This window comes from Ascaphus truei, chromosome 1 (genome assembly GCF_040206685.1).
Source record: "Ascaphus truei isolate aAscTru1 chromosome 1, aAscTru1.hap1, whole genome shotgun sequence".
NCBI lineage: Eukaryota > Metazoa > Chordata > Amphibia > Anura > Ascaphidae > Ascaphus > Ascaphus truei.
Window position 1 is genome coordinate 77,556,338 of NC_134483.1, and position 25,873 is coordinate 77,582,210.

At 42.9% G+C, this 25,873-nt stretch overlaps 1 protein-coding gene across 3 annotated transcripts in view; it reads left to right on the forward strand.

Moving 5' to 3' along the window:
* IPO11 (importin 11) overlaps nt 1–25,873 on the forward strand; it is a 500,359-nt gene that overhangs the window by 259,272 nt on the left and 215,214 nt on the right. For all 3 annotated transcript variants that reach the window (XM_075589858.1, XM_075589848.1, XM_075589838.1), the window contains 2 exons: nt 18,216–18,311; nt 19,717–19,830. In XM_075589858.1, the coding sequence (XP_075445973.1) occupies nt 18,216–18,311; nt 19,717–19,830 (210 nt within the window). The remainder of the gene's footprint in view (nt 1–18,215; nt 18,312–19,716; nt 19,831–25,873) is intronic.

Sequence of the window (25,873 nt, forward strand, 5' to 3'; positions counted from 1 at the left end):
AGGTGGCTTAATCTCTGGCTCAGTGGAGGACTGAGCCACCTGTAATGAAGCAGGGATTGATTGAGCCATCTGTGCTGAAGCAGTGATATCCTGAACTCCTGAGCTTTTGGTGCTTGTGGGGGGGGGGGGGGAGTTAGTTTCAAGACTGGAGTTGAGGACCTCTGGGATGAGGTGAGTGCAATCATTTTTTAATGTAATACAGTGTAGCCAGGTTCCCCCAATTTCCCTCTCCTCTCCCACATATAGGGGGATGTTGCTGACAGGGCGACGGAGTCGCCAGTGGCTCCCGCCGCAGGGCGCCGCCATGTTGTGCGTGCGCACGTGTGAAGAGTTGCACATGCGCAGAAGTGCTGTTTTGCAGATAGGGGTCCTTGCTGGTTCAGGCATGCGAAGGGCACCCTGTGGTGGCCATTAGAGTCGCGCATGCGCAGTGTCCTATGCGCACGCAGTCCTAATGTTAAGTGTGCAGCAGAGAGACTACAACTCCCATGATGCATAGGGAGAAGCTGCCAGGTAATGTGCGATAGCCAATGGAATGGCTGGATTGCTTCTGAAGGGAGGAAAGACTACTGCCTCCTGGGACAGGAAACGGAGAGTCAAGACCTGGACCTTGAAGAGGCAAGTAGTGTCCACGGAGCTGTGGTCCAGGGACTAGGCCAGAGGTAAACACCCAGGGCCCAGTTAGTCCCCGGAGACACGGTAGAGCGTCTAAGTGTATGATATAGGGAAAGGCCTTAAGATAGGGACTCCTTCACTATACTCATAGAGAGAGAGAGAAATGCTGCTGGACAGTGCCTGAATGTCAGTGCAGCGTTATAGCTGAGAGGATATCAGACTCCATAGTAGAGACTGTTCTCAAAGGATCATCCGGCTGGGGATCCCTCCCCAGAGGAGTCAGACGGTGTAATCATTCCTGCAAGGAGCAGAGCGTCGCACCGCGGTACCACATGCAGAGTTGCTGATTACAGAGGATTATCCTGGTCAGGACTATGGCCAGGGAGGTATATTAAGTGCACCACCGGGCCCCAACACGGAAGCGCTATCCCTCACACGTACACTACTGTTTGTGGACACTCAGGGGTTAAGTGCCCAAGCACATTGCTAGAGAACGGAGGACTGAGAATATTGCATGATTGACATGTGGGGTGGACCATGATGAACAAGGGAAATGATGCACTGATGTCTATGTAAAGAGGTTATTATTATTATGCTTAGTAAATACTGTTCTTATTCAACTGTGAGTGTATTTACTGTATATGTTGGTTCTGGCGAGGGCACACTCCCACCACGTTGGGATCTCTCGCCAGTGGAGGCGCTGCACCGTGTATAAGTATACCACAGGCTCCCAGTGGTGGAGGCTCAGGGCTCTTGTGAGCCTCACAGGTGACAGCAGCACGCATAGTTGAGGTACCCCAAGGGGTACAAGGGCTACAACAGTATATAAAATGCACATAAAACTTTGCTACAAATATGCCAGAAAAGTATGTGTGATACCATTTTTTGTATTTGTCTTGGGATCAAAACCTTTTGATGGATGCCAAATCAAAGTATCTTACTGCAGAATATGTTATGTTTAATTTGACATATTCAAAACTACATGTAGGACCAATGTCCATTGAGTGATGCTTGCTCCTACTGAATAAATGCTTTAGCTAAAAAATGATCAAATTGGTAGGGCCTTTTTGCAATCCTGATTTTTTTTCATTTCAGTATAGTGGTGGATAAAACATTACACTTTTTAAAAACCGCACTAATCAATTTTTTTTCTTAAGGTATAATGCCTAGCTTAAATTCATTTATTACGTGACAGAACATAGTATTGGATAGAAGATACATTTTAATTAAATGTAATAATGAATTACTGCACCGACACACTTTATTCGAGCAAATACCCAGTATGTACCTGGCAGATACCTGGAATGCGCCGCTCCTCACCTCTGACAAGCCCCGTTGCGTTTGCCTTCCCAGCCTGGGTTCATGCCTGGCTGACGGGCGGCTGATCTGTTAAATGATAATGATTAGGATTTAATAGGCTGCAATGCTTCGCGTGTCTACCAGATGGCATAAATTCATGAATTGTAATGCAGTATATATATATATACTGTGCAGTATTGCAGCCAGTGGGAATAAAATGCTTCAATCCCTGCCTGGAAAATACCTCAATGCACTCGGGCAGAAAACAGTCACAAACCTCAATACACCCGGGTATACCCGAATTCGTGGGACTAGCCGAGCTCGAATAAAGTGTGTCGCCAGTGTAGGAGTAGTGACCATAAAAATTTAAATTTGTGAAGTGATCATTTGCATGTCATTACCCAGAATCCCTGGCTGCAGTGCAAGCACTGTTTGGTAAGCAATAATGGGGAAAGACAGGGTTGCAGACCTGTCTGAGACATGCAGATGTACTCACAAGTAGTATTTTTATTTGCTATAAATTGCTGAAAATGTATTTTAGTTGGTGAATGCTTCAGTAAAGGTGGAGAAAATGACTGTAGAGTACTCCCTTGTGTGACGTCTTAAGATTTCTATATAGGAAGTACTGAAGAGAGAAAGAAAGGTAATGCACAGGTCAGTGCTCACTTGTGGACATGTTACTTGGTCAGGGTTGAACAAAGACTTCTGGAAGAGATCTAAGCGTCAGGGCGGAATTAATGGCAAATAGTAACCAATGCCTTTTCCTCTGCTTTTGCCAGTCTGCAGCAGAGAGGGAGCCAGGCTACTTTGCATTATTAATTGCAAGGCATAGCTGGAAAATTGTACTAAGCGATGGCGTTTAGCTTCATTGGGCACAGTGTTAAGATAGATTACCTGCATATCTCTGAGTAGGGGCCGATGTAATTCGCGGACAGCTTAAGTACCGTATTAGCAAATGTTAAAATTAGTTGGTAGGGGAAGCAGACAGGAAATTTACAGAATAGCCGAAAACAGCGTTACTTGGAAAAATGTAAGGGATTTAAAGAGGAGATAATCCTGCAGAAAGTTAAATGATTTAATCCAGGGGCATCGCTATAGCCCTGGGGCCTCCGCTCTTGGGGGGCCCGCTCAAAACTGCCAACAGGGGGGGAGAACCAGGACATTTGGCCCAGCAGTCTAGCCAACAACTACAGAAGTCAGGGCACCTTCCTCCTCTGGTCCCCTTAACAGCAACTTGCCGCTGGATCAGGAGCTGCGGGGAGGAGTTTGCAGGCTGCAGAGGCTGGGGGCGGAACTGAGGCAGAGAGCTGCGGAACTGAGGCAGAGAGCTGCGGAACTGAGGCAGAGAGCTGCAGAACTGAGGCAGAGAGCTGCGGAACTGAGGCAGAAAGCTGCGGAGCTGAGGCAGAGAGCTGCGGAGCTGAGGCAGAGAGCTGCGGGGCTGAGGCAGAGAGCTGCGGAACTGAGGCAGAGGGCTGCGGAACTGAGGCAGAGAGCTGCGGAACTGAGGCAGAGGGCTGCGGAACTGAGGCAGAGAGCTGCGGAACTGAGGCAGAGAGCTGCGGAACTGAGGCAGAGAGCTGCGGAACTGAGGCAGAGAGCTGCGGAACTGAGGCAGAGAGCTGCGGAACTGAGGCAGAGAGCTGCGGGAACTGAGGCAGAGAGCTGCGGAACTGAGGCAGAGAGCTGCGGGAACTGAGGCAGAGAGCTGCGGAACTGATGCAGAGAGCTGCGGGAACTGAGGCAGAGAGCTGCGGAACTGAGGCAGAGAGCTGCGGAACTGAGGCAGAGAGCTGCGGAACTGAGGCAGAGAGCTGCGGAACTGAGGCAGAGAGCTGCGGAACTGAGGCAGAGAGCTGCGGAACTGAGGCAGAGAGCTGCGGAACTGAGGCAGAGGGCTGCGGAACTGAGGCAGAGAGCTGCGGAACTGAGGCAGAGAGCTGCGGAACTGAGGCAGAGAGCTGCGGAACTGAGGCAGAGAGCTGCGGAACTCTGCCCGCCCCTGCTCTCCATGACATCAGGGGGAGGAGTTACTATGTGCTGCTGTGGGAAGGTATGCTGTGTGTATTTGTGTGTCAATTTGCTTTGTGTCAGTGTGGTGTGGGTTTGTGTCAGTTTGTTGTGCGTGTGTGTGTGTCAATTTGCTGTTTGTTTAAGTCTGTGTGCTTCAGTGTGTCAGTATGCTGTGTGTAATTCGCGGACAGCTTAAGTACCGTATTAGCAAATGTTAAAATTAGTTGGTAGGGGAAGCAGACAGGAAATTTACAGAATAGCCGAAAACAGCGTTACTTGGAAAAATGTAAGGGATTTAAAGAGGAGATAATCCTGCAGAAAGTTAAATGATTTAATCCAGGGGCATCGCTATAGCCCTGGGGCCTCCGCTCTTGGGGGGCCCGCTCAAAACTGCCAACAGGGGGGAGAACCAGGACATTTGGCCCAGCAGTCTAGCCAACAACTACAGAAGTCAGGGCACCTTCCTCCTCTGGTCCCCTTAACAGCAACTTGCCGCTGGATCAGGAGCTGCGGGGAGGAGTTTGCAGGCTGCAGAGGCTGGGGGCGGAACTGAGGCAGAGAGCTGCGGAACTGAGGCAGAGAGCTGCGGAACTGAGGCAGAGAGCTGCAGAACTGAGGCAGAGAGCTGCGGAACTGAGGCAGAAAGCTGCGGAGCTGAGGCAGAGAGCTGCGGAGCTGAGGCAGAGAGCTGCGGGGCTGAGGCAGAGAGCTGCGGAACTGAGGCAGAGGGCTGCGGAACTGAGGCAGAGAGCTGCGGAACTGAGGCAGAGGGCTGCGGAACTGAGGCAGAGAGCTGCGGAACTGAGGCAGAGAGCTGCGGAACTGAGGCAGAGAGCTGCGGAACTGAGGCAGAGAGCTGCGGAACTGAGGCAGAGAGCTGCGGAACTGAGGCAGAGAGCTGCGGGAACTGAGGCAGAGAGCTGCGGAACTGAGGCAGAGAGCTGCGGGAACTGAGGCAGAGAGCTGCGGAACTGATGCAGAGAGCTGCGGGAACTGAGGCAGAGAGCTGCGGAACTGAGGCAGAGAGCTGCGGAACTGAGGCAGAGAGCTGCGGAACTGAGGCAGAGAGCTGCGGAACTGAGGCAGAGAGCTGCGGAACTGAGGCAGAGAGCTGCGGAACTGAGGCAGAGAGCTGCGGAACTGAGGCAGAGGGCTGCGGAACTGAGGCAGAGAGCTGCGGAACTGAGGCAGAGGGCTGCGGAACTGAGGCAGAGAGCTGCGGAACTGAGGCAGAGAGCTGCGGAACTGAGGCAGAGAGCTGCGGAACTGAGGCAGAGAGCTGCGGAACTCTGCCCGCCCCTGCTCTCCATGACATCAGGGGGAGGAGTTACTATGTGCTGCTGTGGGAAGGTATGCTGTGTGTATTTGTGTGTCAATTTGCTTTGTGTCAGTGTGGTGTGGGTTTGTGTCAGTTTGTTGTGCGTGTGTGTGTGTCAATTTGCTGTTTGTTTAAGTCTGTGTGCTTCAGTGTGTCAGTATGCTGTGTGTAAATGTGTCAGTTACAGTTTGCTCTGTCAGTGTGCTGTGTGCGCGCCTCAGTCTGTCAGTGTGCTGTGTGTGCCACAGTTTGTCAGTGTGCTGTGTGCGCGCCTCAGTCTGTCAGTGTCTTGTGTGTGCCTCAGGCTTCGGCCATGGTGAACGCTGGAGAGGGCGCAAGCGTTCACTCTGCTTCCCCGCCGCCTGCAGGAGGAGAGATCTGTGTTCTGCATGCAGAGGAGACGGGGAGACGTCACGGAGTTGGTTCACCCTCATTGGGCGAACCGCTCATGTGACCAGGCCCGCCGCCCGTGAAAACAGATTTTTCTTTCCTCCTGAATCGCGAGCGCCGGCGCCTCTGCTCCTGCGCGCTCTATAGACAGCCTCATAGAGGCACATCTATGTGATCGCACCGCCTGCGCGCCGGCGCGATCACAATGGCCGTAGCCTCTGTCAGTGTGCTGTGTGCCTCAGTTGCAGAATTTGAGGTAACACGTGATAGCAATCTTTATATTAGAGCATTTTTAAAATAGTTTGTCATTCTTTGCACAGTTGTTTATAGTTAACTTTTTTTAAATACGTTACTGTGCAGCAGTATACTGTATGCCAGTGTTTTTCAACCACTTGTGTGAGGGGGGTGGGGGGGGGGAGGAGGTTATTGTTGTGTAGGTGGAGGGGGAAATTAATGTGGAGGGGATGATTGAGGGAGCTGGATTGAGTTTGGAAGAGGGGGGGGGTTACTGAGAGCCGAGGAGGTGGGGGGGGGGGGAGAGTGTGAGAGGAAAAAGGTTGTGAGGGAGGGGGTGTAAGAGGGGGGAGAGAAATACATGAAGGAGGTGTGAATAGAGTGAGGAGGTGTAAAAGAAGGGGGGGCTCGCAGGGCTTGCAACACGCTGCTGGGAGGAGGGTGGAAATCTACAGAATATGTTCACTTATTATAATAGGGCCCTGCAATTTTTTTGCCCGAGAGCCCATACATCTCTAGCTGCGACACTGATTTAATTGCAACATTTTGGATAAATTGCCAAGTAAGGGAAGCAGGAAGACTGGTTAGTATTAGGTCTTCCTGCTTTACAACTTGCACAAATCTGTATCTTGGGATAATATCATATTAATAAATAGAGCTGATATGTTTTCAGACACTCCAATATTTGGTACATGACAATAAGTGCACTTTATTTGCAACGTCATTGCGTAATTGAGGAACTTCCAAGCAAGCGACACATGCAACTCGCTATATGCAAAGAGCGTATTACCACTAAAATGTGTATTTTGTCTTTCTTTCATATATAGATAAAATATACATACAGGCGGTCCTCGCTATCTAACATTTCACTTTACAATGAATGGCATATCAAACTCTTTAAAATGCAACCCTATTGGCCATTTTTCGATGCCGGAATGCATTATCCAACGCTCACGGCCACTGATTAAGGCCTTGGACATAGTGCCTTTAACAGTGCTGAGGCGCGCTGAGGCTCAGGGAAAGCGGTGCTTTCCCTGGTCTTACACAGCGCGCCATCAGGGGGCGGGACGGGGGCGGGCCAGTGACGTCACGGAGCTGGCTCGCCCTCATTGGGCGAACCGCTCACGTGACCGGCCCTGCGCTCCGGCAAGCAGGGAAATCTCAAGACTCGGTGAGACACACGCTTCCGCAAGCGTGCGGAAGCGTGCGTGAGCCCCCGCTAAAGCCGCTCTCATTGCGGCTGCAGGGGCTCAGTGCCGAGCAGCAGCGCGGGCGCCGACCATGCCCGAGGCCTAACATGGGACTCACTTTACTATGGTTTCACTATCCAACGCTACTTCCAGAACGGATTCTGTTGGATAACCGAGGACTGCCTGTATAATGTGCGTGGTGTTAAATCGCCCATAACCAGATGATCATTTATTTATTTATAAAAATGTTTTACGAAGAAGTAATACATTGTTACCTCTTGTTTTCACGTATGTCCTGGGCACAGAGTTATAAAAAAAATACATGGTTACAATAAATGAACAGGGTTATACAGTCAATTCACAGACAACAATTCATGATCCGAGAGCTCATCAATTTCCCATATGTGTTAAAGCAGCGGTTCAAGCGACCATTGTTTTTATTATTCATTTTGAAATGGGATTGAAGCAGGGGGTCGTCGGATCTGAACCGCATTGATTTCAGCTCCAGAGACCCCCGATTTCCAGAAATACTTACCTCCATGTGGGGTGCCGGTAACAGCGCCGGCTGGGCAGTGCGGGGATACCGAAATGTCATCTTATATGTCCCGTGGGCCAATATAAAGCCGTAGTCCCTTGTGTCTTCCTATTGGCCCGCGTGACTAGGAGCTTTATACAGCACCGAGATACCGGCACCCCATACGAAGGTAAGTATCTCGGGAAGCAGGGGGTCCCTGAAGTTGAAATTAGTGTAGTTCCGCTCCAGAGACCCCCTACTTCAATCATATATATTATTTTTTTAAAGAACCAGGCAGCTTTGACTGCTGTTGAATAAGCCAAAGCTTCTGGGCTTCAACCACTGGCAACAATACAATAAGCACAAAAGGTACCGCTGAATATAATAGGTACAGGACATAAAAAACAGGTACTGTACCTGTGAAATAGATACAGTTGGAGGATATGCGTTTTCTATATCATGCTCCAAATAAAATGGACCCTTTTTCTAGTGTGAACAAACCTGAAAATACAATAGTATTATTATTTTTTATAGTTTGCTGGAAGAAAATCATGAAAAGACGTAAAAAGCTAATTATTGGTGAAGTTTGAAATAATTTTTGTACTATAAATATATTTTAGACAATAGTTCCTGTTTTAAACACTCCATTTCTATTTTCTCATTCATTTCTGTGTTTACTTCTATGAATTATTGCTGAATAATTGTGAGAAGCATCTGTTTCATGTAGCATCTTTTGCAAATCATGTCCCTTTATTTTAGGAATTACAATAATTGAAGATAAGGCCTAGGGAACAAGAAACAGATGTTTGTTGGGATTTAAATTAGAAGATTATAGGAATTTTAAGAATAACTGGCTAAAGATAAACTGTAAGAATGCATGATCATGCTAATTGTATTTTACATCAGTAGCTAACTATTAAGCTTTTGTCACTAATCGCAATTGTTATGTTCTGAATGAGATCTTTGTCATACGATTCACTTTAGCAGGTATCAAAAAAACAAAAGAAAAAAACAAGTTAGCTGGATACAAGATTCTGTTCATAGACGATTTCAGATTTTGGCGCTTGTCCACATTAAAGTTCCTCAAATATAGGCATTAGATAAATAAAGCACTACAATTGTTTTCTTGATTATTTTGATTTGAACTCTCTACTGCCGCATACACGTTTACTTATCGACACAAACTATCCCAGTTGAGTTGCAGATTTACAGAGTGTCAATGTGCAATCTTGTATAGTACAGGCAGTCCTCGTTTTACAACGCTTCGTTTTACAACGAATGGCTTATCCAACGCTATGCAATGCATACCTATGTTAATTTTTACAACGCCAAAACGGCTTATCCAACGCTCTTACGATGCTTTGCAAAGTTGTTTGTGTATATAATATATATATATTATACTATACTATATTTTTATATTATGTTATATATATATATATATATATATATATAATACAGTATATGCACTATATAATGTATGTGTGTGCTGCATATCTTATTGTCTGTGTAAAATATTTTGTGTATTTTAGCATAAAAAATGCCTTCAGGAATGGAACCTTTCATTTAAACAGTGTTCCTACGGGAAAACATGTTTCGCTTTACAATGTTTCGCTATCCAACGCCATTTTGAGTAACGCAGTGTGTCGGATAACCAAGAGAAACGTGCACAAAGAGAAACGTGTTTTTTTTTTTTTTTTTAATGTAAAGGATTTATTAGCTCATGTGCCCTTGTACATAATCTAAAAGTGATGATTCTGTCATTTGGAATTCATTGTAATGAATGCACATTCTACTCCCAGTTACTGCTCTGTTCACTGATTGCTCTGGGGCTGGTGGCATAACATTCATATAACGTTAATGCGCTGTAATGTAGAAGTTAAGTGTGTGAAGGATGTGTATGTTTTACCATCGACATTCACCTGTTAAAAAAGAATAAGACAATGGGGTTTTCCAAGCATCGTAATATATATGTCTTTCATTCATGGCGTTATCATGAATGACCGTTGCATTGTAAACTCCTCAACAATCTGAATTACAATAACATGGGTTTAACCCTTGGGGTGTTGTAAGGGTGTTTTTGTAAACTGTAGTGTTCAAGATATTTTGGAGCATTTCACGCCAAGTGTCCAACCCCAATAATGATAATATTTCTCGAAGCAACTAATTATATATTTTTGGGCACATTCTGCATGGTGTGTGCCTGTGGTTATACCGGTTCTCTGTTGTTTTATGTATGAGCTGCATACAATATAATATGATCACTGTGCTGTTTCAAACCAATATCTTTAAAAATACATAAACATATACACACACACACACACACACATATAATTAAAAAAAAAAAAAAATCAAATGGTAAGATGCATTCCAGCATTCAGCTTGGTAGAATGATTAAAAGTGGGCACTTTCACTTGTGTTTTGGATTCTGTTCTAAAACGGTTTCGTGTTTTGGATATGGTTTATATATATATATAAAAAAAAAATGTTGTGTTTATATGCCAAAGCTCAATTTGGTGGTTTTTGGATTTTTACCAAACTATTTTATTTATAAAATGTTATATCAGGAAGTAATACATTGAGAGTCACCTCTCGTTTCCAAGTATGTCCTGGGCATAGAGCATGGGAGTGCAAACTTTTCCCTGCGCCCCCCTGCCGGCAGTTCCCCTCTCCCCCCTCCCCCCCCCTTACCTCGGCTCCGGCATCATGACGTCACGTTGCCAGGGCGGCGTCTTTTGATGCCGCATTGCCATGGCGATGCATCTAAGAAGCCGCCGCAACCAAGGTAAGTAAGGCTTACAGAGGCCTTCGCCGCTTCGCCGGGGACTTAATTTAAGTGCCTTCGGGAAGCGCGCTGGGCACCTGTAAACCCCGTGTCCCCCGCAGTCAGTCTCAGGCCCCCCCCCCCCCCCAGTTTGTGAACCGCTGGTATAGAGTTATGATGAAAAATATATGGTTACAAATACATAGTTACATTAAGTGAACCAAAACATTACCAAACTTTGGAACCCCGTCCCACCTCCCCCTCAAAATAAGCTGGAAAATTCCTACATAACATACAAGCACGAAAAATGCATATGTACAAGGTCCTAAAAAAAACATTGAACCTCAACCCAGCAGACGGCAGCCCGATATTGTATTTTTTTGTTTGCGTGCATTAGAAAGTTTAAATAGATCAGATTGTTATAGTTGGTACAAACAAGTTCTTATTATCGATCGATTTTGCGAACGACTCTAACACAGATGTATAAAATTGTAAACGGCCTTATAATCTTTTGATGTTTTGAGGAGCGCTTAGCTCTCTTATTTGAGCCTCTCCATGCTTCAGTAACGGCAGATGGAATTATCAGTGGTAAGTTTTGTTTTGAAGAGTTCTCCTTAGTCTCACCCACTGAGCACAAAGGCGTTTAGTAGGATATTCACACAGCTATTTTGTTGCTTAATACCTCTCCCCTCCAGTTAAACAAAAGCTAACCGATCAGTCAGGATAATGTGCATGACTTTTCTAAGCAAAAAGATGCAGTATTTACCCCAGGGATTCCATGGATGCCATATCTTTTCTAATTGTCGTGCAAGCCTGCCTTTTATACCTGGCCTATTTTTTTTTAATACCTTGCAAGATACTTTTATTGCGTGACATAGAAGCTCATCATTACATTTTCTCTGTTACTTTGTTTTACTTTATAGAACTAACAGTGTGTGCAGAGCTGAAAAAGTATGTAGCCATGCCATCTGTGGCTACTAGTTTGCTTCCCTCCTGGAAGTAAGCCCTGGTACAAGCAGGCCTTGCCAGTAGTTGATATGGGGTTTCTCCCCCTCCAAGGAGCTGCATTTGGGTGTCAGCGGGAGGTAGTGACATTAGGCCTGGGCATGACAAATCATGGGACAGACTTGGTGCCCTCCTCCTGGCTGTAATTAAGGGCAGGTACCGCCCAAATTTAGTAGTGCCTTTCCCCACTTGAGGAAGACAGGTCACACAGTGGAGAGGCTGATTATTGGGCCTTCTCCAGTCCTCTTCCCTCCGGGGGAGAGTGAGTGAGTGTCACGAGAGAACAGACAATATATCTAATAACCGGGCCAGATTGAACAAGACTAGGCTATAGTAAACGGAATTAGTTTATTTCCTATGAGCAGAACAGACAATACATCAAGCAAATAACATTACAGAAATATTTACACTTACTGGGGTTGGACAAGGAGATATTCAGCCGAATAGCAGCTCCTTGGTTGTTATAGGTCACGACAAGCACAGGAATAAGGGGTGCAAGCAACTATATAGATGCAGGCCCCCCATTCCTAACATGGCAGTTCAGTTATTGGTGAACAATTTTCTTGTCCCAATCACCGGTTGCCAGGTAACGCGAGAAGCTGGGTTTACCCAGCCCCTCAGTAATACACCCCTCCCTTGTAGCTACTTGGCCAGCCCATTTATAAAAAACTATGACCTGATGCCTTCATTGCCATCCTGTCTAGCAAAAATGCTTATTGGGCAGGGGTCTTTCATGTAGGGTGTTACGTTTGACAGGTCACAATGGTTAGTATCCATCTGTGAGAGCTGGCTGCATAGGCAATGAGGCGAGTCACTTCCCCGGATGTACAGGCTTTTTTCTCACCTCTGAGGAACTTCTCCACAACAAAGCCTTTCAAGTAGCCTCCTTTGATCAGCATATGGCCTCATTAACACATCAGAGGACTCATATAACTCACACTGCCTTTCTGAATAAAAATATGGCATAAACTATTACATGGGGAAATCATACTTTCTATTGGTAAGAAGGGGTTAACAATCCCTGGGCCGCCTGCTATAGGTCGGATTTAACTTGTGTCCAAATATCACCTTTATAGCATGTACACAATGAAATATATAATTTTTTCACTTTATCCATTGTCAGGAATACAATACAATACCATTTTTCCCTCTCTCCATGTTAATACATAAAATAGCAATTAATTCTACTGAAGCAGGGGGATGCAGATCAACATATACACAATATGGTTAGCCCTTTCCGTCCTGACATGATTTATACACAGTAATATAACACAGACTGCTGGGGAAATACATCTCAGACCTGGGGCAATTCTGCTGGGGGATGCAGATCAACATATACACAGATCCCATTAACCCCTCATACCCCGATCATGACAGTGAGGACCATCAAACTATGAAGCAAGCTCTAGGATAATGCTGCTGGTATGGTGTATATGTATTTTAAGTTCATTGATGCAACAACGAGTGAAGGGTGGTAGGCACTATATATAGGAGGTGCAATGGGATAACTAACAGGCTAAGTGTCCGCAGTGTTAGACCAAGTAAGGACGATACCTCTGCCTCTGCTGAGGAGGCAGGGATGAGCTAGGACAGCTGCGTGTGCCCTTGGCCTGTAGTGACGGTCCAGGGACCATCCTTCAGTGGTAGCTGAGCGTTACTGCTTCGGGCAGAAGCCTGCTTGATACTGTGCTGTACAGAAGAGATAATAAACCGTTCCTGTTGTTATATCTCCTGCCTGGTGTGTGACCTTACTGGGGGGAGAGGTAGTAGTTCTACCGTGGGAGATCACCTTCAGTTCCTGGAGCCTACGGCATATGGAAGCGCTGCACTGCTAAAGAGATATGTGGGGTGTGAACCCCAGAAGCCTAGTCCTGTTTCCCAACTTCCACCGGCGGACGATTCACCCCTCCTGTTACCAGCAGGCATCATGCACCACACTATCTGTAATGGCCATATCTCCCACCGGGTGGGGGAAACACTGTTGCAAGTAGAATTTACATGTACTGCACCGACACACTTTATTCGAGCAAATACCCAGTATGTACCTGGCAGATACCTGGAATGCGCCGCTCCTCACCTCTGACAAGCCCCGTTGCGTTTGCCTTCCCAGCCTGGGTTCATGCGTGGCTGACGGGCGGCTGATCTGTTAAATGATAATGATTAGGATTTAATAGGCTGCAATGCTTCGCGTGTCTACCAGATGGCATAAATTCATGCATTGTAATGCAGTATATATATATATACTGTGCAGTATTGCAGCCAGCGGGAATAAAATGCTTCAATCCCTGCTTGGAAAATACCTCAATGCACTCGGGCAGAAAACAGTCACAAACCTCAATACACCCGGGTATACCCGAATTCGTGGGACTAGCCGAGCTCGAATAAAGTGTGTCGCCAGTGTATAATAAATCACAGTCCCAGTAGCATTCTGGATTGGTGGTGGTTTATATTTTCCAGAAGAATGCTTTTAGATTAGAGGTGGGGCCTGCCTGTCAGCTGGAAAAAAAGGAAAGAATGTTATAAGGCAAAATGACTACAAGTGTTTATCTTGCACTTCAAACTTATCAGAGCTAGGTTTAGTTTTTTATAGACCAAGAATCATGTAATAAAGATGAATACATTGTCTTTTATGTTTATTTTATAATTTTAGTGTTCTCCTGTGAAAATCTGTATTCAAGAAATGTGTGATACCTTGTTTAAATTAACTTTGTACACCTATAAAGAAAGAAGTCTAAATGTCACTGGAAATACTTGTTTTATTGTTTTTAGGTTTTTTTTTTTTAATAAGAATTAATTTGATAAATGTTTTTATATTAGAAGATCATTCGAGCAGGGACTTCTTCACTTGTTTGTTTTAATGTCAATGCATAATTGTGTAAGTTATGTTTCTATTTTAGACTTCTCACTCATTGGGCTGAACTGCAAAATATATTGACTCATATAAATAAATGTATTATTTTCTTGCCTAGTATAGTTGAAAAACAATATTTGATCACAGTACATAGTAAATGCATTATTTGAAGTGTTTTCCTCAGTCATATGCCAATAATTTTCATCATATCTTACCACAGTAGAGTGATTCCATCCTCAGGAACTACTCAGGAGTTGGATGAGTTTACAGGTATTGACATAGGTGTCAACTTCTTAAGGATGCAATTTATAATATTCTATTTTGAAAGCAAATTTGTTTTTGCTTTTAACACCTTCCAATAATACTTTTAAAGGTCTTACGTAATAGAAGGTCTACACTTTTATTGTGTACTCAATAAAGATCTGTCTAATATTTAGTCTTATGAGTATAGAATATAATAGCAGCCCATTCCTCCATAGAATATAATGGTTTGGGTTCTGTGTGCGCCTCATGGGTTCTACACAGAAGTTTAAAAATATTAAAGCTGTAATTTTGATCATCTGGACTGTCCACAATGCATCATCATCATCCTCATCGCTTGAACTTCTCACACACCAGCGTCCATAAAAATAAACTACAATAAAATCCTGTGTGACCTTGAAACATTTGACAAAAGCATTACATTTAGAACACGTTGGCCCAGATACATCAAGCAGTGCCAAGGAAAAGTGTACATTTTTGGTCAAATAGTACAGTATCTATGCCATTGAGGGCAAGTGTAATGTACATGTTTAGATCTGGTCCGATATCATAGCAGCAGTGTCACACTGTCATTGTGTAACTATTACTTAACTTACTGTTTTTGTTTTCTCAGTATATTGGATTATGCATGCATAAAAAAAAAACATGCATATTGTACTTATGGCCCTGTATTTACCTGTACTTTTTACCTGTATATACTTTTAATGTAGGCTACATTGACAGAGCCGATTTTGTTCAGTATCGTGTCATTTATTTTGTGTTCTTTTTCTATTTCCATTTGACAATATTGTGTTTAAAAAAAAAAAACAACAACTAAAACACTTATTTCCTTTTGACCCCCATTTACTGTTTTGGGGAGAAATACACTATTATCATGAAAAACTGATTTATTTCATTGTTAATGTTTTCAAACATGAATAGACTCCAATCTGTTTAACGTGTAAGCTGTTGGATGCACACAAATTGAATTTGAAAGTCCAAAGGACTTCCTTTAAATCTAATATATAAATGCAGTTTTCTGTTGCATAAGTTTAAGCTTATTTGTTTACGGATTCAAACACATCTTCTCCCAAGAGTAAACACATCACACTATTAAAGATCTAATGGTATTTCTTTCTTAAGCAGTGGTGCATTTGAATCCTTATTGTTCAGTACAAATTTGTTACCCACTGCCTTCCTATAATGAAACTCTTCACTGCCTATAAAGTAATACATCGTATTCCTTTTCACTAGACTGGTACCTATAATTTCAGTATTAGCTAATTTATATATATATATATATATATATATATATATATATATATATATATATATATATATATGCAAATATAACTGTATGCTCATCTGCATGTCTTAGGCAGGTCTGCAACCCCGCCTTTCCCCATTATCACCCAGCATACAGCACTTCCACTGCAGCAAGGGATTCTGGGAAATGACATGCAAATGAGCACACATATATATATATTTTGAGCTACTTCTAGTAACAACTTAGTATGTCTAAGGTTAAACTGACAGCACTGTACATTGCATTCGTAACTACTGAAAAAGAAATATATGAAAACATGTGTGAAGTAACTTGACCATGTGGGTTAGGAGCCAGTAGTAATGTTTTTGCTCACTTGTACTGCTGCCATCTTTCAGTAGGTCCCCTGGGTTGTGCTCTGTATTCTCTTCTGTTTTGGCTATTGATGTGAAGAGATTTCTCCTCATTGCTAAACATGAGGAAGGCGCTAGTCAGGTATTTCATTAACCCTTTTAGTGCCCCATAATGTACCCACCCCATCAGGCAGTCGAGCTCTCCAGCGGTCCTATGACATAGTAGCCTCATCATAGTTTTTAAATTAGTTTTTCTTGGAGATCACGTTTTGTGCTCCTGTGAAGCGCTGAAGGCACTCGGACAGAGCAGGACCGGGGGACAAAAAAAAAAAAAAAGAACTTCCTCCTCTTCTGTTCACCTAATGGGTGAGGCCGCAATCACGTGATAGCAGTGTGCTGGAGGGGCTACCTTCTGGCACACAAAGGGTTAGTAAATTGTACTGACACCTCTCTGATGCTGGTCATATTAGAAATTAAAGCAGGTGTTTATAGATAGCTCCCATCCCACCTGCAAAATCAAGTGATGTTCTATTCATTTGTATTGTTTAGTTTTCCATAATGTGTGGGAATGTTTTTCTGTCTAATTAAGACTACGTACAATACTATTTGAATATGCTTAAAGGGGGTTAATAATCATGCTTTGTTATGGATTAAAGCACTCGATCAGTGATTACGTCCCATTTAAATGAATGTGTTAACCCATAACGGAGCTTGATGAACCTGGAGTTACGTTTTTTGGAACTAGACAGACATTTTATAATTTCAGTAGTGAGATTTTCTGCATTTACAACACATTTTGAATTAAATGCACTAAACTCCATTAAGTTAGGCAACATAATGTGATGTAGCCTAAAACTGGATCGGACATTAAAGAAACTGCAAAATGTATTGCTCTTGCTGGATGTTACGGTGGGATATTCTGTGTTATACAGTAATGCGGGAGCAATGAAGTCTGCCACATCTGTATGTTCCCTGGGTTAACGTGGTATCAACAAAACAAATTATATACCAAAATAATTTGTACTATGTTTCATCAGATTAGGCTTACTGTAACTTTATTGTAGGATAACGTGTTATCTTGTAATAATATATGTCATTCTTGACATTACTCATATCTAGACCCTGGTATAGGGATTTTCCGAGAGAGAAAATGTAAAATAAAGCTGGGTATTAACTCTGTTCTTTAAATCATGCCTAATGTGGTGTTACACCCATCCAGACACTGCAAAAGCCTTATTTCAGGGTCTGAGTGGGAGTATTAACAAGTTTAGGTATGACTTGAATAATGTAACATTAGGTCCTCACATTAACCTCGACGGACTTTAGTCGGGAGGCAATGTTATATGAATGCCTTATTATCATGTCATTATCACAAACGTCCGGTATAGTTAACACTGCTCTTTACAGGATAAAAAATGGCTTAACGTTATATTACAGTAGAGTCTCGGTTATCCGACCTAAACAGGACCGATACCATGTCGGATAACCGGAAATTACGGCTAATATGGAAAGTATTATCCGATATCTGCCCTCACCCGCTCTCACTTGCCTTGCTTACCAGCGGCGGAAGCAGAAGAGGAGGACTGAAGATCACGGGAGCAGAGCAGCACATGATGAAGACAGCTGGTGGCGGGAGAAAAGGACCGTCACCGGAGGAAAGGAGTTGAGACAGCGGGAAGTGGATGCAGGAGAACGGACCGGGAGGAGCACACTGTAACAGCGGCAGACTACGGACTTGAGATGTCTGCCGCTGTTACAGCGTGCTTTTCCACGACCGGTCTCCTGTGCCATTCTGCTCCACTCACACAGTCTTCTCCTGCTTCCGCCGCCTGCTGTCTTAACTCCTTTCCTCCAGTAACATGGTTCTCTTCTCCTGCCATCAGCTATCTTCCTTCTGTGCCGCTCTGCTCCCGTGTTCTTCAGTCCTCCTCTTCTTCCGCCGCCGCTGGTAAGCAAGGTAAGTGAGAGGGGGGGGGGGGGGAGCGCACAGATGTTGGATAAAACGGTATGTCGGTTAACCGAAAGTCGGATAAGCGAGACACTACTTTATTGTCCTTTGTGGATACATTGTTACTATTAACATGATGTTAACTTAGGTTAACATCACATTAAGGTGACTTAACGTATTTTGTGCATCTAGTCCTTTATAATTGACTTTTTTTTTTCAGGTAGTGGAGAATGTCCTCCAAGTGAACCCAGCTGTTGGTCCCCAGATGTTTCATGCCCTTCTTCCACCTGTCTTCAGGGGCATTATTGATGGAGAAGTAAGTAGGGGGTTTTGCCCTTGTTTTTGTCTTTAGTATAAGCTTTGTACATCAGAAATGTAAACTTAAATATGATTTACATATTTTTAGTTAGAGCTGTTTGGGAAATGTATTATTATTTTATTAGAGAGGTTCCATTTCCAGGCAATGTCTTATTTTTTAACCTGTTCTCTTTTAATACAGTACAGCTAGAAAATAGCTTGGTGTTATTTACTTGACACAAATATATGACAGATTTTGCACAAAAAAACCCCTAAAATTTCGAAGAGATTTTTGTTTCTTTTATTGCTTTCAGGTTTTTTTTTTTAATCGTTGAAGAGAATAGGTTCAGTTCCAGAGACTTCCTGCTTCAAACCTGAATGAAAAAATCATAAGAAAAAAATGACATGGATTGCTCCTTTAAAGCTGCAACACTACTAGTTATGAATAGATTACATTAATTGGTTAAAAAATGAATGGGGAATACAACGAAGCAATTACTTAAAGGAGAAAACGAATGGATTATTTAGTATATGGACCAGTGTTTATTTATATATATATATATATATATAATCAAAAACTAAATAGATGATACCGTTCTGTGGCTAACGAAATGCTTTTATTTGTGCGAGCTTTCGAGATACACTGATCTCTTCTTCCGGCGATGTTACAATGAAGCAAGCAAAAGGTAAACTTAACAACAGTGTCTATTGGAATGTTATCTTTGCTGGTCCTTCCCCCGGTGTGGATGTGTTTTACGGCTGGAGGTGTCAAAAGGTTCCTGAAAGCAAGTGATGTAAGAGTGTGTGTGTGTATCAGTGTGAATAAAAATGAATGGAGAGCCCACAGTATATACAGTGCTTTACACAAGGTGTGTGTGGAGTGAGAGTGGATATAAATGGTGTGGGTGGGTGTGGAAATGTGAGAGATTGTAGCACAACTAAAAGTGTGTGTGGATACTTTGTGGTCCCTATTGGTGTATAGGGATGGAAAAACAAGGAGTATTAGTATGTGTAAGAGACAGCCGTGTGTGCATACATATAGCACAGTATGTACAGACATGGCCTTTAGCGCTCATGGGAAGCACACCGGGGGAAGGACCAGCACAGATAACATTCCAATAGACACTGTTGTTAAGTGTACCTTTTGCTTGCTTCATTCATTGTAACATCGCCGGAAGAAGAGATCAGTGTATCTCGAAAGCTCGCACAAATAAAAGTATTTCGTTAGCCACAGAACGGTATCATCTATTTATTTTTTGATTATTGAAGCTCGGCTAACACGGTACTGATACCTCTACATGTGTGTATATATATATATATATATTATAAAGAACAGTGGAACTTAATTAAATATAGGAAGCTTCTACGTTTTTGTTGGCAACATTTTATCCATTGAATTTTGCAATTGTTGTCTGTTCCTACAGAGATATCCAGTGGTAATGGCCACATACCTTGGCATCCTAGGGCGTGTACTTTTACAAAATACAAGTTGCTTTTCCTCGCTCCTGTACCAGATGTCACAAGAATATAATGAAGAGGTTAGTACCTGCATAAGTGAAAAATAAAAAAAAATGTTTTACAAATATATGTTTTTTTACTTGTTCTAAAAATGTATATTAGGGCAAAACGATCTAAGTGTTTAAGCTATCCCTTTTATTGAATTGTTTGTTTTTATTTCCTGTTTGATTAGACTGTTTTTTTTTGTCCAGATAATGTTTCATAAATAATGTACAGTATATTAACTAAGTGGAATCATTATGCCATTTTTCATATTGTAAAAAAGGTATTATTGTTGACCCTGTGTCTTAAAAAATACAAAAGGTATTTCTTGCCAGAGGAAGTGATGGCTTGCTATTCTCTTGTAACCTCCATTTGACAATAAAATGTATTCTCTTTTCCCTGTAATTTTTTTATTTTTATTTTTAAAGAACCATTAATTGTATGGGCTATCACAGTATCACCCCTATACATTTAAACATATCAAAGCTTACAAATGCCACACACTGTAATTGTGTCATAATTCTCTCAGGCTCAAGGTAAAGCCTAGTGCCTTTAACCCAACCGTGGCATTAATGGCTTGTTAGTGCTCAGTCCTTGTAGGATTATACCAATTATAGGCTATTTTTATTGGTATGATTGTATCTGTTTGAAGCTGTTTTAAATGCCAGATGAAAAGTGTTCTATGTTGCTTGAGAATTGTTATTGTGTCCTTTGGCCAATGTTTAATAAAGTCGTTGCTGTCAATGGAGCACATAGAAAATAAGATAAATCTTCAAGGGCTTCTCTGACCTTCCAGCAAAGGTCTCCATGGCTCAAGTTATGGCTCCCCTCCCTCCTCTGTGGGCCCTTGTAACTAAAGTAGCAGGCTCTGATCCCTCCACCAAAAAACTTTGAAGGCATCGTTGTCTGAAGTTAGTGGCCCTTAAAGGTAGACGGAGAACTTTGGGTTGTAGGGTGGAGCGGTCCTTGCAGTCTTAGATGCCTTCATTGGAGAACAAGGCTTGATCCATCGAACACCCTAAAACGAGAGTTGCAAGATAGTGGGTGCCCAGGGGTTGTAGTCGGATCAGCTGGATACCAATTTAAAGTATTGAAATATATTTTATATTTAATATGGTGCTACAAAGCTTGGTATAAGTTTAATTTTAAATTGCTTCTGATTTTAATATTTTATGTTTTGTTTTAAAACTTTTTTTTATAAATGGTACTTTATTTAAATACAATGTTACTCTGTGGTTTATTGCCCAGAATTTTAACAAATCAAGATTTCATTATCCACTGCCTTTTTAGCCTACCGATGTAGCCTCATGGCTGGTCACGTTGCCCTCACAAAATCCTCCACAAGCACGTTTCTAATCCTGTGTGCTCGCGGAGTCCCTGAAAAGAGATTAATGACCGTTCAAGATTAACACAGAAGGGGACCCTGCTTCTGAATTGAACTCCCACTGTGTGAATCCTACCGGGCTTCATCAGTCTGTAAGAGATGTGCATTGATAGTAGACAGATTCAGTTACCAGAACATTACCCAGCCAGCATAAAGTAAATAAAAGTTGAACTTACCACTACCAGGATGAAGGTCCTCCTCGTCCTCCTCGTCTCCAGGTGGCACCAACGGTACAATAATAATAAAAAAAATAAAAATAACTATTGACTGGTAACGTTTATAAACCGCTATGGTAATTAAGGGGTTAACACCCCCCCAGCACACACCCCACCCAGAAGGCCTAACCACCCTCCCCGGGGGAACTACCCCCATCCCCTTTATCCATTGATTGTCATGGTAGTAAACCATGTGACCGGAACATTTAAACAATGCAGAGCGATACCAGGGCCTGGAACTCAGGAAGCAGCGGGTTCCCATGGCTGAAATGAATGCGGTTCATATCCGAGGACCACCTGCTTCAATGCATTTTTTAAAATAAAAACAACGCGATCGCCTGTTAGAGTTGCTCAGGGAGAGTGACCTATTCTGTCTATTCTTAGTGCGCGTCTCTTATAGACTGATGCAGCCCGGTAGGATTCACACAGCGGGAGTCCCATTCAGAAGCAGGGACCCAGCTGTTTTTATCCGGGTGGGCTATTACCCCCTGCCAAGCACTCTGCCGTGGACGGTCAACTCTTTTTGCAGTCTGTGCACCAGTACATGCTCTGTGGCAGCTGATAGATTCATGTGGCTGCATCAGTATAATACAGATGTAATCAGACTTAATTCTCCCGGAGGTCCCATTCGGAAGTAATGGAGCACCCGCAGCAATTCCTTTTGAAGCCTTGGTTGTCACTTATACTGAATCCGCTACTTTGTTTCCTTTTTAAGCTGTGACTCTGCAAAAGTTAGTCGGGCTACATCTGTGTATAATCAATACTACTTAGTGCTTTACCATTGACCGATTTGTACTGTTTTTCTTATTAAATTCACACTACTGTATGTTGTCTGAGATATGGCAAAAATAGCCTGCAACCCTGTCTTTCCACATTATCGCTTAGCATTCAATGCTTCCACTGCAGCTAGAGATTCTGGGAAATTACATGCAAATGAGCACACTGTCACATTTTGATTCATACCATTTTAACATGTACCCCTATAAGCTTATGCCTGCCTATTACACAGTGTGTTAGCACAGCCTGGGTTAAAGAAGTGCATAGCCAGTAAAACCTACTCACAGACAGCAGTTTCGACCTTTTGGGTCTAATTAGTGTGAGGCTGGTTACACTTGCTATACAACGTGAAGCTGGAATAGATTTCAACCACAAATTAAATAAGTTATGGTGGGACAAAAACCCTCCACTGTACAGTGAAGAATAAAAATATCCCTTGCAAGCACATTCACATATTTTACAATTCAGAGCTTGCCATGCAGCCAGACCCCCAGGGTTGACCCTTTAACCTTTTGGGTCTCATCAGCATGAGGTTGGTTATTCTGGCTTGCAATGTGAAGCTGGGATAGGTTTCAAATACAAATAGAATTGATTTTGGTTTGAGCTACATTTTTATTGGAAACAAAGCAGAGCAAAGTATTTTATAATTGCAGTGCACTGGTGGAGAAGCTAAAGCTGCAAGAGTTGTGGTTTGTTTTTAGCTCCAACTTCCCGCCTCCACTACCCTTTTTTATTTTTAACTTTTTATACAGGTTGGGAACACGGGGATTCTCTAGAGCTGAGCTGAGTTCATTTTCACTCCCGGTAACCCCTTATTCCTGAGATACTGGTAACGTTGCAGGTTTCAAAACTTCATCCAGGGGTAACAAAAGGCTTAGCAAATTTCATAAATCCTGCTGACAATTAGGAAGGCATCAGTTGGTGCTTACTATTGCACTTACATTTAAAGCCCTTTAAAAAAAAAAACAAACAAAAAAGTATTGAATATGTGTGGTTAAAGACCCCGTTCCCATTCTATTACACACACACAAAAAAAAAATGGGGGCTTCAAGTTATAAATGGAGTGATGTTATAAAACAACCATTGCAACTTAATATTTTTTCCTAAATAATTAACCTACAGCATAAATATATTATTTCGGATTAACTTCAGAAATTAATTGTTCCCACTATTTTCCCATCCAGTAAAACTGAAGATAGTAATTACAGGCCTCTAGGCTCTGGTTCAACGCATCCATACTTATATTACAAATATGTATTTCTAGTATAAGTACAGTAGCAGACCCTCCAATATTTTTCACATAAAAATAGGTATCACTAGTTCCTCTACTCGTGCTGGATGGAAACATTTCCAAGCTGTTCCTATGAAAGTCTCCCAACCTACAGAGCTTCTCACACATAAACAATATTTGTGTTTAATAGCAACAGCTGGTCTTCCAGGACACAATCATGTATTGTACCTGCTAAATAGTCTCTTCCTGTCACTCTGCCCTCTTCGTGCTGCAGTTCCTATAGTTACTATGTCTCCATAGTCGATAATAGGCATTAGCATCTGTTGTGCGATACGCTGGTCAGTATATCGCACATCAGATGCTAATGCCTATTATCGACTATGGGGACATAGTTTACGGCTCGGCACCCCAAACCCACCTTAGCAAACTTGATACCCTCTACAATTCAATATCCCGTTTTGTCCTCCAATGCCACACCACTGCAAAATGCTCAAAGAACTAGATTGACCATCACTTGAGTCTAGGCGCAAAACTAATCTTTCCTGTCTTGCCTTCAAATACTTTCGGGGCAAGCTACCCGTCTATCTGACCAAGCTCCTCAACCCTACCACATTGTATTGTATTGTATGTCTTTATTGCAGTACTTATGCACATGCAGTACTTACCTGAGATCTGACTCAGACTGAGATCCAAAAGACTGTTCATGGTTGTAAGGTTCAGCAAAGTATCCGGCCGCTCCTCCTTCTCTTACCGTGCACCCCAAAACTGTAACAATCTACCGGAGACTCTCACAGTCATCACCAGTCTAAGTTCTTTAAAAACTAAAGCTTGTCTCCCATTTCAATCTGGTCTGTAACTGCTACATACACCTATAATATATATTATCTCTAACTGTGCATGCTATTTCTTGTATATAATGTATATCCTGTTCACTTATGTAACAGTATTTGTAACCATGTATTGTTTGTCATCTTAACTCCATGACCAGGACATACTTGAAAACAAGTGGTAACTCTCAATGTATTACTTCCTGGTAAAACATTTTATAAAATAAAATATTGAACCATCCCTTGATTATGTCCTTCAATCCCTTGGCATTTGAAAGGGAAAAAAACTCACGTGGGCTGGCAGGGTGGGGAAAACATACAAAAAACATACTCTCTCCCATACCTTCCTAACTCAGTTACCCTCATTCTCACCCACACTACAAGAGAAGAGACAGGTTGAAGTGCAGTCCAATATACAGTCTAGGGTACAGAGTAACAGAATTAGGGATCCTTCCTGCTTGAACCTCACCCACAGATTCTAGTCTGAATGGACAGAGCCCGATCTCCGCCCCCCACCACCCTTTGGTGTGTCCTATTAGAACTGTCTTATGGAATGCCAGATCTATTAAGGAAAATACAGCTGTTATATCTGATCTTATTGAATCAGCAGACCTAACATGTATCACAGATACTTGGCTAGACTTGGCTAGCCCCCATTTTAGAAGCTGCTGTCCCAATAAATTATTCTGTCATTGATTGCTCCAGTAAGGAGCATAGGGGAGAGGACGTGTGGCAATCTGTTTTAAAACAACTTTGAAACTTAGGGCCCTCCTAGTTGGGCTAACTCAATTATTTGAGTGTATTGCTGCCCGGGGTGCTATGGGTATGGGGTTTAGAGTCCTCAACTTTCGTACCCCTATTGATGGGAAGTTATTTCTGCAGGAAATTACAGACGACATTGCTGGCCTAGTCCTGGAGCACCCCGGATGGCTTCTCTTGGGGGATTTCAATGCCTGGGTCAATGATAAACTATCTCAATTTGGTCAAGACCTCCTCCACACAATGAATGCTCTGGGCTTCACCCAGCTTGTTTGCTCTGTTACCCATAGAAGTGAACAAACACTTGATCTTGTTTCAATACTGTTTTAGAAAACTCGGACCTAACAATAGACCCAGTTGTCTTGTCAGACGACCACTCAATTTTGTTCTCAATCACAGCCCCTCACCCGAATATGCCCTCTCCCATGGAAGTGACCATGTATCGACTATTGAGGGGTGTGACTCCTCAAAGTCTGTATTTATCTGACATATTGAGTGCCAGCTTGGATCCCAGTGCTCTTCTCCATAACTACAATAAAAATATTGGAGCCGCAATGGATACTATCACTCCTGTTCGCATACAACACCTCACCACCATCACACCCCTTGGTTTGACAGTTCTAATAGGGAATGGAAGAAAGGTTGCAGGCTTAAACGGCACTTGGGGAGGTCTTGTATGGTTGATGACAAGCTGAAACTGATTGCCCACATCATGAAATCAGTCCACAATTACTAGTAAGAAGTCAGAGTCCCAGTAACGTGAGATCATGACAATAGACCAGCTCAGCTCTTTCACACCATTGAGATAGACTGCAAACCAGCATGTCTGCAGTCTAGTGAAACCTTTTCACAGTCCTGTTGTGATAATTTTGCCCTCCCCTTCTCAGA